General features: G+C 47.0%; 1 protein-coding gene across 6 annotated transcripts in view; it reads right to left on the bottom strand.

Annotated features, from left to right (window-relative positions):
* Positions 1–18,245, bottom strand: part of Frmd4a (FERM domain containing 4A) — a 592,091-nt gene that overhangs the window by 33,818 nt on the left and 540,028 nt on the right. For all 6 annotated transcript variants that reach the window (XM_026782982.1, XM_026782981.1, XM_026782984.1 and 3 more), the window contains 2 exons: positions 13,576–13,714; positions 6,883–7,024 (listed from right to left, as the gene is read on the bottom strand). In XM_026782982.1, the coding sequence (XP_026638783.1) occupies positions 6,883–7,024; positions 13,576–13,714 (281 nt within the window). The remainder of the gene's footprint in view (positions 1–6,882; positions 7,025–13,575; positions 13,715–18,245) is intronic.

Raw genomic sequence — 18,245 nt, 5'->3', positions numbered from 1 at the left:
TAGGCTTTGGGATGATTTTTCTCTCTGTGCAGATTCAGAGGCACTTTTTGCCAAAAGGGGAGAATATAAATGCCATTTAAAAGGGGGGTGTGTTCTGGGGTAGGAAGAAGAGAAGGAGGTAAACAGAGAGACAGTCAGTTTTTAAAATTGGGTGATGGTAGTGCACACCTTTAATCCCAGCACTCAGGTGCCGAGGCAGGCAGATCTCTGAGAGTTCGAGGCCAGCCTGGTCTACAAGACAGGCTCCAAAGCTATAGAGAAACCTTGTCTCGAAAAACCAAAATAAATAATAAATAAATAGTTAATGTATCTGGTAAAATATCTAATTGAAACCATAACTTGGGAGTAATGTGTATGACTTCCATTCCTAAGTTCAAGACCCCAGGGAACTGATCTTGCTGGCTCTAGGGCTGTTGTCTATTGTAACATGGAGGTTTGGAGATTAATTGCAAATCTCAATGACCCTTATTCTGGGTTCTCACCAAAGATGGGGAAGTTGAGCACGGAGTTTGGCTAAGCAGAAACAGAGTGCTATGTCTGGGGTGTTGCAGGGAGATCGCTCTTCCAAGGTTTAAAACCTTACCACTTGAAAACCGTTCACTAAGACTGTGTCAACCTGAGTTCTCTCTATCGGGCAAGTATCCATTACTAGTAACACTCAAAGGCAGGAAACATGACCACAAAAGTGATTTTGTTACCCCCACTCTCCACCAAATAGAAGTGAAAGGGGCCACCACTCCATTTTCCTCTCGGGCCAGACCTGCTCGGATGAGCCCAGAAACATCCATTCTGCAGACAGTACCCTTGAAGCCTGCCCAGTTTCACAGTCCAGCATAAACAACTTCTTTGGCAGTGCCTGGGTTTTGTACCCAACAGCAGAGCCGAGGTTATGACCAAATTTAAGGCTTCTGGAACGCAGTTCATCTTGGACCTAAAAGGAGAGGCACCACACAGCTAATAGAAAACTCTAAAAGGCCAGAGAAAGATCCAGAAAGGAGACGGACAAAAAAGAAAGGATGGAGACCAAAAGAAAAACACTCGACAAAACGCACTGCTTGATTTATACCGGCACAGAGTCACACAGTGTAAGCTGGATACAGCTACAAGCACAGAGCCGGCAGGCGCCTAGATCGCCTCTCTGTGGGGAGAGATGTCAAATAGCTGGCATTGTCATTTTATACTAGTTATTAATAAACCTTCTTACAATGGAAGGAAGTGGTTGCATTCAGAGAAGGAGAATGTGGGAATTGTTTAATTATGAAGGTGGACCGGTTCCTGGCAAGGCCAGGGTCAGGATTGAACACAACATGTTTTCCTAGAATAAAAACTGTCAGAGCTGAGGCATGATAGCAGAATGTGGGGTTGGGCGTGGCTTTAAAACCTCGGTTCCATCATCATAGTTGTCATGTTCCTGTTTGATCAAACAGAGGAAGACTCAGCTGCCACCAAATTAAGCACACAGCCAAATTCTTACCCATTAACTCATTATACTATTTTGTTTGGTGGTGAAGGGATACTTCAGGCCTCTTTATTTTATTAAAAAAAAAAAATCAGTGTCCTGTATTTCCATTTAAGAAGGAACGTTAAGTCTCTTTCTCTTCCTCTGTCCCCCCAACACGCGCGCGCACGCGCGCGCGCGCGCACACACACACACACACGCACACACGCACACACACACACACAGAGGAATATTGGTGGCTAATACAGCAAGTCACAGGCCCTGCACAACACTGGCTATTTCCTAAGTGGGTCTGTGTCATTCATTTTAAATAGCCTGAGAGCAAAATACTCTCCGACAGTCCCTACACTTCCACTGAAGACAGATCCCTAAAACAATGCTAACACAAACCTTAGACTCTCACTTCCACACAAGCTATGAAAAGGCCATGTGTCTTCAGCGACAATGACACAAATACAGTTGTTTTCGTTTTGTTTGCCTCCTCCTCATCCCCTTCCCACTAACATTTCAAGTAATAGGGGAAGGGAAGGGAGAAAAGACCCCTTCGAAGAGCCTGCAAAAGATTTGGGATGGGCCTTCTGTTTTTCTTTCTTGTTCAGGGCTGGGGATTAGAATAGGGTGTTAGGCAAGGGTTCCACCCACTGAGCTATCCCCTAGTTCATGTCTAAAGAGAGAGGGTGGGCTGGGGAGAGGGAAAGAACAAGCTCTAAAAACAGCTCAACTTAATGGATGGTTTGAATTTATAGTTGTTCCCACAAACTGTATTTGAACATCTTAACAGTTTGTTACTTGAAGCCCCATGTGAACAAAATGCCATAGCCAGAGCCATCTCCAAATTTGGAGGAAAGAGCTAGGCTCTTACAGGTCACTGTGACTAAGGACCCCTCATTCTCTCCCTGTCCGGTGATCATCAGCAGATTTCCTGAACCCCTACACACGTAGAGTTTGTACAACACAGACCTGTAGCTCTGACCTGGATGGGGGACACCCCCTTGTGGGTCTCCACCTGGATATAAGGCTACGGTTTCCTCATGGCAGCTCCTATGTAAAATGTCTTGACCCCAAACTTAATCACTCACAGAACCACGTGTCCTCTTCATTTGGAAATGCCAGTCACCACCCCTCCTGCCCCACTCACACTAATGACTCAGGGCACTGGTGGGCATGAATTTCTGACTTTTGTAATGGTTAACAATGGCATTGCTTTATTTATTTAGCATTAGAGGCCTCAGATACCAAGAGCTGGACTTCCTAGCCATTTCAAAGGCAGTTGCACATTCATACGTAGGAAAACGGCCTTTACTAAGACTTGGAACTATTTTATTTTGTATCCACAGACAATACTCAAGCTCTTTTCAGAGACACCCATGTGTCTTTAAATGCTGTGTATTTTACCTCCTTTCCTAGCTGTGACTCAGGCCAGCCCTGCACAATTGAGTTCAGAAACATCCATTCAGCAGAAGGCAGTCCTTGCAGCGCTCAAGGTTCTACAGTCCAGTATAAACAAACCCTGGCAGCACCGAGCGCGACTCCTTTGGCAATGCCTGAGGTCTGGGGGAGGGCTGTGTCCAAGAGCAGACCCAAAGCTATGATCAAAATCAAAGCATGACCTAGCATCTCTTAGGAGTTAAGATGTATGTTTCTACCAGGGAAATGTGACAGCATTGTTACATGGCTCGCTTACGCATGATGTTGAGGTACGGGGAGAAGGAAACGGATGGAAACAACAAGCGTTGGCCACCATTGCCCCAGGGACAGTATTGGAAAGGGCTGAGGGACCCATGCAGGTGACCTCAAAAGGTCTAACACCAGTATGACGAAGAATGTCAACCTGACAGCAGGGTAGAGATGTTCTGTCTGGTTTGAAAGATACTTGGAGGGGCTGGAGAGATGGCTCAGAGGTTAAGAGCATTGCCTGATCTTCCAAAGGTCCTGAGTTCAATTCCCAGCAACCACATGGTGGCTCACAACCATCTGTAATGGGGTCTGTGTGGCGTGTAGGCATACACACAGACAGAATATTGTATACATAACAAATAAATAAATAAGAAATCTTTAAAAAAAAAAAAAAGAAAGATACTTGGATGTCAGTCCTAATGATCAGTGTGGTATCACTTCTACCTTAGAGGTTTGGGGCTTCTGTGAGGAAGAGCATTGGTGGGAATTCCCAGGAGAACTCTGTGTGAGGCCAGAAACACCACACATTCCAGAAACATGGAGGCTCTTAGCATGCACCACAAGTCTCGCCGCTATTCTCCAACATTCCTTACCAACAACTTTACTGAGTAGCCACCGGGTGCTGGACGATGGACGTGGGATTTTCTTGTGCTAACCAGGCTTTCTATACGCTTTTAAGAAACATCTATTAGATAGCACATGAAAAGAGGGGAGGGGGAGACAGTCTGTGCAATGGATGCTGCGTTGTCTCATTTGTGAGTGAACATTAGCTGGGAAGGTCTGGCAAGTGTTAACAAAAAGACAGAGCTGTCCTGTAACAGCAAGCGTGCGAGAACATGTTACAAGCAAGAGGACAGAAAGCAAAAGGAAGGAGACTAGCTAGATGCCCCAATTTTTAGATTAGGGGCTAAATTTCTTTACAGTGGGATACTAGCCTGGTCTGTCATAGGTAGGGCTACCAATGGCTTTCCCCAAGTGAGGGCTGCCTCCTCCCACAGCAAGCACTCACGAGGGGCAGTAGGCAGTAGCCTCCGCGGGAGGGAGGGCCAGATTTATATATCCTAGAAATTCCCTTTGTGTGCTGATGGCATGCATCCTGTTCTGGTCCCTCCCTCCATTGTCCCAGCTGTTTTTCTTAGTCATGATGGTGGGTGTGGGGGATCCCCAAAGAGCTTCAACTGGCACTCACAAACATTTTTCAGGCTCAAACTTGCATGGCCTGAGAGAGGTTGACATCTCACCCTGTGCACTATAACCTTTTAAAGTCGCTTCAACATCTTGAGAGGACATTGCTTGCACATTATATGTAGGCATGCATTCAGCAGGAAGATCGTCTTGTGATTTATCTCTTACCCACCAGATTGGTGGTTAACGTCAATCTGATGGTGGTATAGAAATGCATTACATTCTGGCTTTCAAGATGCTTAAATGCCATTCCTGATGGTAATGTGGGGTCAGTCTCCCCTTCGGAACGTCATTTACACCTGCTCTATCTTGGTGCCCTTTAGAGGTTGCCCAGAATATGAGGGGCCCAGGAAGATGGACCAGGTCATAGGCTGAAAGTGCAGAAGCCTGGGTTTCAATATCTTGGGCAAGAAGAGGTGCCCTTCAAAGCATAATCCCTGGAACCAACAGCCACAGAGGGATCCGCGAACTTGGTAGAAATATAAACTCATTCCCAGGTTCACACAGACTTGCAGAATCTTGTGGGATGAGGGGAGAACCATGGTCATATTGCACCCCTACAACCCTGAGCTGGAAGAGTCCAGAGTGGAGCAAGACCTGATTCTCAGTAACTAGATAAGGAGGTGGGTTGGACAGATTCAGGCTCTTATCTGAAACTATTTAACAATCATTGCATGCTGTATCTAAAAGACAAACATTCAGTGGGAGGCTGGAGGGTGCTGTAACTCCACATAGACCCGCAGGTTTTGAATGGTCTTTCCTTGATACAAGAAGACAGCATTCTCACAGTCTTCCTTGCAAACTTCTAAGCCTCGGAAGTAGTGCCCAGTTGGCACACCTTTCGTATGAAACAGCTTCGAAGAATTCCAGGCAGGGGCAGAGCTAGAGTTAAAGTCAGCCCCATGTAGGTCTGGCAGAGACGGAACCAGTTTTTAGAAGCCAGAAACTTACATAATTTTGATAGTTCATTTAGGACAACAATATACAGCATATTGTATAGAGCTCACAAGCATGTGACAAATGTATTACTAGGTCTCTGAAAAGCAGCGTCATAGCCTGTCCGACATGGAGACCTGAGTTCACACTCCGTCAGTCCCATGGCAAACCCACTTCTCACTCCAGGCCCAGGGTACACGTTCCTATCCTCAGCTATTTCAGTGTAAACTCTGACTGTGCATGGACAGTACCAGTCCAGAAGCTAGCATGTATCAGCTCATCTTCGTCCATCTTTCCCTTTTTGGTGGTTACTGTCGTTTGCAGTCACCATGCACAGGTTTAGAACTGGTCCTTAACAATGACAGGAGGTAGAGACTTCTTTTATTTTCATATCTCAAGGGCCAGGTGACATGGCTCCTTTCCTAGTTAGCTTTATCTATCAGCTTGACACAGCCCAGAGTCCTTTGAGTCTCAAGTACAGGATCACCCAGGTCCAACTGGCCAGTGGTCAGGTCTGTGCAGGACTGTCCTGACTAATGATGGGTGCAGGAGAGCTCAGTCCACTGTGGATGCTATCATCCCTAGCCTGGGCTGCAGAAGAAAGCTGGTTGAATAAGAGCCTGAGAGAGCAAACCAGGAAGCAGTGTTTATCTGTGGTTTCTGTTTCAATTCTTGCCTTGAGTTCTTCTTCTGACTTCCTTCAGTAAGGGACTGTCAGCTGGAAGTGTAAGATGAAATAAACCCTGTCCCCCCTAGGTTGCTTTAGGTCATGGTGTTGATCACAGTGACAGAAAGCAAACGAACACAGCTGCCTAAATTAATCAGACTTTAAACAGGCAGCTTTGGGGGAGGCATTGACTCGTCACACTGAGCTCACATTTCCAAACAAATGCTGTCCTTTTCTCCCTCGGCCCTCTGACAACCTGTGCCTCTTCTTGTCTTCTAAGCAAACAGCATTCTTCGTCTGTAATTAATTTAAGGGCCAAGGCTTGAACCCTGAGCCTTGGGATGAGCTAAGCAAGCACTCTGCCAATGAACCAATTCCTTCATTTCCACTCCAGAATACAAGATAATTTTGATCTGGTTCCCCTAATCTTTAATGGTAAAATGGCCTGCCTGATGCTCACATAAATAGACAGTAGAACCAGGTAGCGACTCAATGTCATTCAGCCACCCTCTTGTGACACAAAGGCTCCCTTTTCACACTGAACGTTTAAAGCCTCAGATGTATCATTGGAAGCAGAACGTAGCAGTTTAATCCTGACCTCTGTCCTTCCCCAGTATAGGCCCACCACTTAAGAGCACACAATTAAACCCCACTCTCTGCCTTTGGAGTTGATACTCCTGATGACAGTTACCCATTATGCCAGTCAGCGTTCTACAGAGCCCCGTGACGTACCTGAAGAGAAGCCTACAGTTTGCCCCACCCTGTGAAGTTACCCTAATTTCCCTCTGCCCCTTTGGATACCTGGGGAAACTTCTTAGACCCACATGTGACTCCAGAGTTTAGTCTGGGAACTAAGGCCCGCGTCTGGCCGGCCTGCCCATGGTCTGCTATGCACGGTGTCCCCTACCTCCCTGGGGAGAAGCCATCAGGTGGAAGGTGTCGCAGGCGCAGGCTCTACCTGAGGACAGCAGGCTCCCACTGCTGCCGCTGATGATCTTCCCTTTGCTGCCCATGTTGGCCAACTTCGAGGTCTTCAGCGTCCCTGTTTCTGTTAGGTCAATGGCGATCTCGCTCAGACTCCGTGCTGCATGGATCTTGGACTGGAAAGGAAAGGTGAAATGGTTATGAAAGGGGCAGAGAACCCTCACTCACTTGTAGTCCTGAAGTCAGGTGGCTCATAAGCTACAAACCGGAATTCACAGCACAGGGTTCCCCAGGCGTCAGAGCAGAGTGTGAAGAGTGTGGTCTTTGCAGTGTATGTTCTGGGGAAAGTATTTAATCTCCTTGAGTTTTATTATTCCCAAATATAAATCAGGGGAGTTACCACTGACCACAGAGGGGTGAGCTGGAGTCAAAGGAGACAAGCTGTGTGTGGGACATTCCCTTCTCTCCCTCTAGTCCTCACCGCTTCTCCTTTCTCCTTGACAGAGAAACAAACAGAAAATTATACCAGATCAGTAATCTTAGCTACTGGGGGTGGGGGTGGAGGGCTGAGGCAGGGGGATTATAAATTCATAGACTGCCTGGGCCAAAGAGCAAGTTTAAAGTCTGATTGGACAATTTACTGGGGGACCCATTCTTAAGATAAAAAGTAAAATAAGTAGGCATAGCTCAATTGTGCGGGAGAATTGTCTGTATTCTATCAATCATGTATTTTAGTAAAACGCTGATTGGCCAGGCAGGAAATATAGGCGGGTCAGCCAGACAGGAAGTAGAGGCGGGCGATGAGAACAGGAGACTGCTACAAAGGAGGAAGCCCATTCCTCCAATTCCAGCCCAGACCACCGAGAAGCAAGATGTAACCTGCCCTGCTGAAAGGTACCAAGAGCCATGTGGCTAACATAGATAAGAATAATGGGTTAATATAAGCTACAAGAGCTAATAAGAAGACTGAGCTAATGGGCCAATCAGTTTATAATCTTAGGGAGATATCTGTGTGATTTTCTTTGGGGCTTGCCGGTTGTAGGTACCGGGCAGGACAGAAACCCCAACAAGCAGGTCCTCGTGTTACAGCTCAATGGTAGAGAACTTCTCTAATATGTACAAGATCCTAGGTTCAAGCCCTAACACCACACACACATGCACGCACGCACTCACGCATGTACATATATGCACAGGTACACACATAGTTGTGACTATACTTATTTTATGCTTAAATGAGGAGAAAATAACTTTTTAGCTTTATGAATGACAGATGAGATTTGCAAAGCAAAGTCATGAAATATCAATAAATTTAGAAGCTATTACCCATGTGACCAGGGAAAGTTTAGGTGCTAGATTACTGGTATCTGCAAAGACTATACACAGACAAAAACCTCTGGAATACTCAAGTCCCTCCAACAGCATCTATGTCGAGATTCACTTCAATTCTCATTGATTAAATCTGTGAAGGCTCCAAAGTCTTCATATTGGGGTTCAAACTTCACTCCACTTTGTATGCAGATCAGCTGACCCCATTGGACATATAGCCACAGAGGCGAGAATCTCAGATCGGTTTTGTTCTGTGATTACATCCCTAAAAGTGATCGTTTCTTCAGTAAGGCTATCTGCTTTACTTTGTCACACCGTTGGTAAAGTAGAAATGTGCTGGATTTTCTGCCTATTGGCATGATTTGGCATTTTGCAATATGTTGCTATTATTTTATAAATCAATTTTTTAATGATACCATCAGCATCATGCAGACCACCTCAGCTGACAGTCAAAGCACACACTGGCTCTGTGGTGGAGCTGGATAAGCCGACGGTGTAGCTGCTGCAGGACAGCAAGGCTTGCCGCACCCACCAGGCTCCAGACAGAGCCGACAGCTTTGGCAAGGCCTGCACACCACAGTCCCCTCTTCCTGATTTACAGGCTTCCTCCTTTGTCCAGGGGCTGTTATTTGTCCCACAAAGGCTATGTGGGCCCTTAAGGCCTTGCCCTTCCTCTGGCCTCAGACGTTGTTGCCTCTGCTGATGAATGACAGTGACTTCCGGCCCCTGTATGCTTTCTTCCTCTTAACAAATGAGCGTCTTTGGCCAGAAGAAACACCGAGACATTTTTTTGTTTTTGTTTTGTTCACCTGATGTGAACCATCCTCCTTCTCTCCTCCTTCTCCACCACTGCTACTGTGACTTGGATCCCCTTCCCAACCTCCACTTTCTTCCTTACGAACAGAACCAGGCCGACTTCCTCAGGTTAGGGCCCTCTGGTACATAAACAAGCCCAGCTGCCATGCCTGGCAGCCTTTGGCTGCAGGAGGAAGCAGGATGGGCTTTCTATTTCATGAGGACTCCGCATATCTCCAGCACCCATCTGGCTGTGCTTTATCACAGGCAAGCAGAGTGCACACAATCCATGACTTCCCCTCTTTCTGCAAGACTGCTGTGTTCATAGAAGAATCTCACACTTAAACGGCTTCACAACAGCAACTCATATAGCACAGTGGCGAGGGCGCAGAGCTTCTCCTGCTTGGTCACTGTCAGACTTTGATCCTTGACCTCTCTGATCCTCAGATGCCTGTTTATAACATTGGGATCTTAAAGCCCACATTACAGAGTTGGGATGAGGACCCACAGTGGGTACTGTATGTCAAGGTCACGGCCATAGGAGTGGGATATAAATTAGGACCTGGATATAATTTGTGAATAAGGTTAGATTGATGCTCTACTTGACATTTTAAAGATACCATTAATCACATGGAAAACCTGTTTTCAAATAAGCCCTCTCCTCTCCTGCTTAGACATTAACCCCAGAGGCAAAAAACCAAATCCAAGAGCAGGAGTAGCAGCCAGCCTTTTTCTAATGTGGTCTAGAGTCTGGTGACTTTAAGACTTTTCTGGAATGAGCCTATCACAATGGCCCAAAAGATTGCTTGTAGGATGAAAACTAAGAACAGTTCCAGGAGATTGATTCCCTTTTTGCTATGTTGGGTCTCTGGGCCAGCCCCAGAGTCCCTACACACCCTCAGTGACCACTCAGTGTCGGCACAGATGTTCTGTGAGCAAGCAAGCAAGCCTTAATTGCTCTATCAGGTTGTTGATTTTAGGAGGAATAAATAGATTGAATGAGGAAGGGAGAAAAAAGGAAGATGTCTGCACTGGAGCCTAAGTCCAGCAAGCACCACTCTAAGGTCAGAGGAAAAGCAGCCATTAGTTCCTCTAGACAATGTGAGCTTTGCCCTGAAATCTCAAAGTCAGTCTTTGGCTCCAGGATGCAGCGGCCACTGGATACTTTTGACAGCACTTCTGAACTTTAGTAACAGCAGATATAAATTACCAGTTATAATAGATGTCTGCAGAGCTTCACATGTTTAATAAACTGCAGGGAATCAACTTCCCTCCACTCTGTTTTTGATGTTGGAGGGTTTCCTTCATGTACATGTTCCTTCCTTCCATTCCTTTCTTACTTCTCCCTCCCTACCTCTCCTCCTTCCTTCCTTTCTTTCTTCCTCACAGGGTTTCTCTGTGTAGCCCTAGCTATCCCAGAACTCACTCAAAAATCAGGTTGGCCTTGAACTCAGAGATCAACCTGTCTCTGCCTCCCAAGTGCTGGTACTAAAGGTGTGTACCAACACTGGGAGGCTTTCTTAAATGGTTTGCACAATGACCCGGAGGTACTCTGGGTGTCAGAGAGGAGGTATGCGATCTGTCTTGGCTAGTGCTCTCACTGACTCAAACCACTAGACTGTACTTGTTTCTCTAGCTTGATAAACATCACTTGGGAGGCCTGAACTGTGCTGGGAGCCCTTCAGAGAAAGGAATGGTTGGCATGGCCCCATACAGTAGAATGTGAAGCCCTGCCAGGATGCCAGCCCACACTGGCTGTCCAGAAATGTGTGAAGCTTTCTATCCCAGGCCTGTTGACAATCACTAACAGAATCCCTGCTGCCCACCAAAGATGGGTCACATGACATCCCAGAAGCGAACTGTGTTGTAATGTAACTTCTCCCGAGTGTTTCACCATCTCGGACTTAATGTGGGGTCTTCTCAGATAGTTTAAACTTGATGCAGCATTGGACAAGGGAATGTGTCAGCTTAGCTATGACGTTAGTAAAGCACAAATTTCCTAAAATAAAACACTTATTTCCTAAAGCAGTTTCACAAATACCATGTCATCTCACCAACTACAAATCTGGGTCAGGAAGTTCCTTTTCTGTTCTCTAACTGGGGAAAGCAAGAGGCACGTGACAAGAGGTCTTCCCAAGGTCACAGAGCTGGGAAATAGTTGTCTAACAGCCAGCCAGAGGAACTTGGCCTTCACCTGCCTGTTAGGTTCACGAACGGACTCTTAGGATACAGTGGGTCTGAGGACAAGTTCAGTGGTAGAACACCTGCTTAGGAATAAGGTCCTAAATTCAATTCCTACTACGGCAAGAAAGCAAACCTTTTTAAAATTTTCGTTCAATACATGTCTAGGCCTCTGGGACATTTGCAGTCATGTAAAGACCCCTGGGTAAAATTCTATTCCCCTTGGGAATTTGGTTATTTTCTTTTGTCCTTCAAAGTGACTAAGAAGGACAGTTAAGAGCTTCCTCATACTTATGGCCCTTTGGATTTGTCTCTCTTTTTCTTTCTTTCTTTCTTTCTTTCTTTTTTTCTTTCTTTCTTTCTTTCCTTTTTTTGAGGCAGAGTCTCACTACGTAAGCTGCCTTGGCTAGCCTAGAACACTCTATAGATTAGGCTAGCCCTAAAGCAGCAATCTCCCTGTCTTTGCCCCTCGAGAACTAAAATTACAAGTGTGAGCCACCTATAGCTGGGTTTGTCTCTTTTTTAAAAAAATTATTTATTTTTATGTGCATTGGTGTGTTACCTGCATGTATGTCTGTGTGAGAGTATCAGATGACCCTGGAAGTGGGATTAGAGACAGTTATGAGTATGTGGTAGCTGGGAACTAAACTTGGGTCTTCTGGGGAGCAGCCAGTGCTCTTAACCACTGAGCCATCTTTCTAGCCCTGAGTTTGTTTCTTAAACAGTGCTAAAAAGTGATTGGTGATCATTTTTTTCCCTAAGCTTCACTTAATGTATCCTTGACCCGTTGAAAGTCTGTTGAAAAAGGCTTCTCACAGGCAATGTGGGCATATTTTTTTTTCCCAAAGAACCCCAAGAATAGGCTACTTGACATACCAGAAAACTGCAAAAAAGAAAAAGAAAAAACCAGCATGGGGAGGAGGGCCTCAAGCAGCTGACACTGCACAGTCCTGGGGTACAAAGGCTACTTCCTCTCCCCACTGCAGACTATGGTATTAGAGTATGGGGGAGGGGAGGGTTCTGCCCTCTCCAGCCTTTCGACCATTACCACCCACCAGCAAGCAACACAGGATGGAGTTAAGTCTGTGGGTGTTGACCTCCAGCTCCTCCACTGGAGAGCAGGGCACTAGCCCCCACCCACGGTCTCAGCATCTAATGTGAGTCACACCCCTGTGGCCCTGCTTCTTTTGATCTAATCAAGCTTCAAAGGCCTGTGCCAAGACCCATCATCACTAAAGGAGTGTGGAACACTCTCTGATTTCCAGCCGCAAGAGCACCGCCCTGCCCCCAGACTCTGTCACCCCAAAAGTGACTAAATAAAGAGGCCAGGAAGACTCAGAAAAAGAATCAGTGCTTTCCAAAGCTGGCAGTGGCTGTGACATGGGGCAGGCCCTGATTTGGGGCTGAACTGGGGCAGGGGAGTGGCTTCACCCCTGACAGTACCCTTTCGCCATCTCACGGCCAGCTCCCACTTTCTCCTCCAGAGGTGAGGAAAAACCCACAGTAAAGGGAAAAAGAACCAGGAGGCTACCAATCCAATGATCTCCATTCTTTTAAATGCCACTAGCTCCTAAGAATACATACACAAGGGGAGACAACTTCCTGTGGACGGGGGAACCCACTAGAAGGACCAGGGAGGGCATCACCTGAGAGTCCTAACGCAAACTTAGAGCCATCTCCCCAGGCAGGGGCCCTTCTGTGCTACACTGAATGGGAGTGGCCTGTGCAGTCCCTGGAAGAGGAGGAAGGAAGACAGGTGGAGGGAGGAGAGGCCGGAGTGTTGCTCTAAGCTCTGTGTGAACCAAGAGCGCGTCATTCTCCCACCCACCAGAAGGCCCAGCTGGCTGTCTGGGCTGGGGGTGGATGCACCTCTTAGGCCCGGACGTGGCAATTTCCCAACGCCCCAGGCTCCAGGTCTACCTGAGGGAACCGGGGCTGCCTCCGCCTCTGTTTTGTTTTCCTTTTCACTTTTCCAGTTTTACATTTTAAAAACAGAGTTGGCAGTTGGAAAAGCCTGAAGGGCTTTTCACAGCAGTCTCCCTAGACGGTTGGGTTAGTCTTGTGTATTGGCTGAGGACGGTTATCTCTGTGGTCCGCACCCCCCCCCCAAGAAAACACTATACCAGTGTTTAAACATCAGCAAGAGTTTGAGAGAGAACTCACCCCTAAGAGAGCCTGAGAGCCTCAAAAAGTATGTTCAGAATTCCTAAGGACCCTACATGGCTGTACCCGAGGCTTGAGCACCTCTGCTGGTGGCTGGGCCAGAGCCCTTGACAAGTAACACCCAGTATGGCCTCTTAATGATCTGATGGCCTTCCTTCTACCTGCAGCCCTCAGAGGCAAGTCCTTACCTAGGTAGGTCTCAGGCCAAGGACACCCATCTAATTCCCATCCCTAAACTGCTGCCTGGTGGAAGGTCACCTACCTTACTTTGCTTTCTGTCCAGGTAGAACTGATGTTGGCTAATCGCCATCGCCCAAATGGACTTGATCAATGCTGGACATGCGTACCACGTGTGCACAGCAATGCCACTGTGCCCAAAAGTCCTCCTGGTCACCGAAGCCCTGGAAGAAGAAGAATCACAAGCTTCATTCAGTCTCTGCGACGGGGAGAGGCCGTTCATCAAACAGCTATAAGCGAGAGTTCAGTGGCATGAAAGGGACAGAGGAGCTTACACAGAGAAACAAACATACAGGTCCGCATACACCGACGGAGTCACATGGCCATGCCCTGTATAGAAACTGACTCCCCAAGCTTTCGCTCCAGGACAAGCTGGGTCACTCTAGGTCACTTGATGGTCCTCTTTGATCTTCAGCTCCTCGCATGGAGTCAAGACAAATCTCAGAGCCAGGAAAAGCCTTTGACAATGCTCTCAGTTAACCAGGCAATGCTGCCTATGGTGAAGATGGGCGAATTCTTTCCTCCTCTTCACAGGCCTGAATACGTCCTACATCATAGAACTTTCCGCATTGCGCTGACTAGAAAGATGTTCCCCGAAAGGTCTGATTATTCAGTACAGATGCATTCCCAAAGTGCAAAGGTACTTAAGAATCAAGAGAGGGAAGGCAGAGAAAGCGGAGCCAGGCACTTCCCTAAACTTTGTGTGTACAATTCTAATTAGAATATACATGGAGCAGAGAGAGGCAAGTGGAGATTAAAAATAAAAACGGGAAGCATCAGTCTCAACATGTTCATGGTGTCTGGGTTGGGAATAAAAGATTTATAGGGCCACAGTCTCAGTTTAGTATATTCTACAGGATACACCGATTAAATCTGAGAACAGGCCAGAGAGCTGACTGGTTGCCGAACCTGACAACCTGAGTTTGATCCTTTGGAACCATGTGATATTAGGAGAGAAATGACTCCTGCATGTTGTCCTCTGACTTCTGCCACACATACACACACACACGCACATGTATATATACATGTGCACAAAGGCAACACATGTGCACATATACACAAATAAATGGAATTAGATATTATAAAATAGTTTAGAATCTGAGAGGAAACGGAAGTATTTATGTGGGAGCAGGGAGAGAGGGATGGAAGAAGGGATGGAGAGAGGGAGGAGAGAGTGGAGTGGGGCTGGGAAGATGACTCAGTGGACAAAGCACTGAACCTACAAAATCTAGGGACTTGAGTGTGGCTCCCCAAAAGCCCCACTGAGTTGGATACATGGCATGTATATCTGCACCCCAGTGCTCTTGGGGTAAGGTGGGAAGCAGAGACAGCACAATGACCCCTGAAAGCTTCCGTGCAGCTAGCCTTGCATGAGAAGCAAAGAACACAAGACCTGTCTCAAGCAAGGGGGAAAATAGGGGCCTCCGACCTCCACATGTGTGCTGTGGCCCCACGCACAAACACATCAGACATGCCAAAGAAGAATTTTTGGTAAGGGGGGGGGGGATGATGGCAGGTTGGGGTGTAACTAGGGCACTTGATCTGAGTGTCAGAAGAAATATCAGTAATTTTAAAAAGAAAATATCTAATTTCAAAGAACTATAGACTCATCTGGACTTATGAATAATAGCATTTTTTTTCCAAACCCCGTTTTCCTTTACAATTTAAAGCTGGTTTTAATGTCTTACTCTTTAAGCTAAAGATTTAACAGGAGGCTTCTTCATGCCCACATTTAAGAGGAAATTCAAATCTGGTGGCTAGAAACCTGATGCTAGGCAGGTTGGGTGCCCCCAGCCCCGATTTGGTTCAAACAAAAGTTAAGGGATAAAAAAGAAAATCAGTGTGTAAAACATCTCTGTGGGGAGAAACTGAAAAGGGGTCAGTAAGAGAGTGAGGAGACGCCCAGGGGGGCAGCAAGAGAGTGAGGAGACACCCCCCCAAGGTCTCTGGGGAGCCAGGGGCAGCAAGAGAGTGAGGTGCTCCCCCTTCCCCCCAGACCTCTGGGGAGACACAGTAGCTATTGTCTGAACTCCTAGTTTGGCTTGGAGTAATTTTTTTGCCCCAGAAAAGATAAAGTAGGTAGAAAAAAGTAACTTGAAATGTACGTTTGTAAAGGTAGGGAGAGTTGTAAAAGTCCAGGCACTCGAACTTTCCAGGTAACATGATCAAGGAAGGCATAAGTGGTTCATCGGGTCTGGGAAGTCAGTTTCATGGGAACATCTACATCAGATACTCTCGGGGTTTTCTCCTGCTCCATTAGGAACTTATCTCCTCTGCTCATCTCTCTCCTCAGCTCTCCCCACCTCACCTTCTGCTTCACCTAAACCTTAGCAGTGTTTGCTAAACCCAGAGAATGACAGAAGAAAAGGTAACTGCTGGGGACAGAGGGGAGCAGAGGCCACCACAGACGCTGCGTCCCCTGGGGAAGGCGCACCAGGGAAAGAAAGGTGGGGGTCATAATTGTCCCATTCCACCCAGAAAACAGTCTTGTCTCCAAGAGATGTCCCTGTCATGGTGGACTCAGGGCTGCTTTTCCCCAGGGAAGATGGTCAAATTCTGAGCTCAGACTGCCATCTTTGGGCTATTATGTACATACAAACCCTCCCTCCTCTCATTACCTCAGTTTACCCCGAGGGCCCACCTCCTAGTAACCCCAATGGGAATCAGCTCAGATCTCCTCCTGAAGCTGCACTTGACCAGCTGGGCCTTTGGTGCCCACATCAGTCAGTAGTTTGGTTTGTACTTCTTGGCATAGCACAGCTTGCCTGGCATACAGTGGATAGCACTGAGGTTCATGAGCTCTGATCTCAGACTTCTAGGGTTCAAACCTAGCCAGTACCACATACTAGCTATCCACAGTTCATATCTGTACCTCGACTTATATCTCAGGTCATAGTGAGGACCCAGAGAGCAAATGTGTCAGCATCAAAACAACGCCTATACTTGCAAATTCCATCAATTACTTCTTTTGCTGATGTCTCCAGCTCTGCTAATAGCTTCCAATGGAAGAGGATACTGACTCAGCTTCTCTTCTGTAACCATCACATCTAACATAGACGAACACAGAAGTTCTCGGAATATGTATGAGATGGATCACTTTTGCTAAACAAGCCAAAAGCCCACTGCATGGTAATACGTGATGTTAGATTCATTTCCTATATCCCTAGACTAATTATATCATTAATGAGATCATAGACACAGAAGGGACATACATATGTGTATAACACACACACACACACACACACACACACACACACACGGTGGAAGGATTTACCGCACGTACAAGCAGAGCCACGGCATGGAGACTGTCTATTCCCTGTGCCCAGGCCCACAGGTGGCCCATCTTTTTATTTAACTTCTGCTCTGCCAAGCATCCCCTTTCTGTATAAGACCATGGTTTGGAATTCATTTCACCCTTTCTGCACTGCGGTTTCCTTTTCTCTTATATGTCTATGGATCTCAGGCTGACATAAGTTCACCTGAAAAAATAGCAGCGAGTTTCTCCTTGTCTGGATTATTATTTTTGGCATCCACCTGCCCGCCCCTTCTTGGCCTGTGCAGATGGACTGTATTCTGTGGAGGAGGGTGCTTAGACCATGAAATACATCCCAAGGTCCTGAGAACCACCAAACAAGCCATCCTTCTGTTTAACAGTGACCTCTGCACCTGAATGCAGAGACTCAGAAACTCTAGAACCTTCTGTCCTCTAGTTGCTAGTGTAATAGCGACAGAGGGGCCGGGATAAAACTCTTGCCTACAGGAGGGAGGCTGTTCCACATAGATTACAAGGAGGTACACAACGCAGGCGGGTTATCGGCGGTGGCAGCAGGCACGAAGGCTTCTGCACAAACCTCGGCCTTCTCCTTGGAGGCAATATCTTATCCTGAGTCCCGGCTCCCTGGAGGGCCCAGCTGCTTGTCTGTATGTGCAGATGTCTGTATGCTCGAATCCTTGTGCGAGGCGGTTGCTTGCCAGCACTTCCTCCTAAGTCCAGGGCTAAGTATCAACAGCACCTGAAAACCACCGTGGCTTCCTGAGCGCATCTGATCTATTTAGTGTCGTCCCAGGCCTGCCTTCTTGTCAGTTTGCATCTGGACCTACAGACAGCAATTTGTTCTTCGGGGTCAGGCATGGTGTAGGGAACGCTGCTGCTGCTGCTGGCTGTCCAGGACTGCCAGCAGACAAAGAGGACTGCCAGCAGACAGGAGATGGTGCCCAGCCTCCTTCCCTGCAGGGGTCTCTACATTCCAGACTGGGACCCTATTGTCTGGCATCCAACTTGGAACACAGGTTTATAAGATTGGTGTTCTCAGGGGCACAATGTGGGCGGAAGGAAAAAGAATCCCGTTTATTTCACATCCACCCACAATGCTAACATCCAAAAATCACAGCTCCCAGATGGAAATAAAGAGCAGAACTACTCTGGCGACAGAAGCCTTTCAGTGGTCACCATCCTGACTCAGATAGGCTCAGCACCTGTAGGAAGGACGCCTTTGGTCTCCTGTCTGTGACAAGGGCACTGCCCCCATGTAACTCAGTGTTGTCCCAAAGTGCCACAGTGCTTCCTCCAGCATCACACACACACACACACACACACACACACACACACACACACACACGAGAGCAACATGTAGCCAGATGAAATGATCCCAGAATTGCTAAACACACACACACACACACACACACACACACACA

The sequence above is a fragment of the Microtus ochrogaster genome, chromosome 16 (genome assembly GCF_000317375.1).
Source record: "Microtus ochrogaster isolate Prairie Vole_2 chromosome 16, MicOch1.0, whole genome shotgun sequence".
Classification (NCBI taxonomy): domain Eukaryota; kingdom Metazoa; phylum Chordata; class Mammalia; order Rodentia; family Cricetidae; genus Microtus; species Microtus ochrogaster.
Note: the sequence above shows the minus strand (reverse complement) of the source record. Positions and strands in the feature narration are given on the sequence as shown.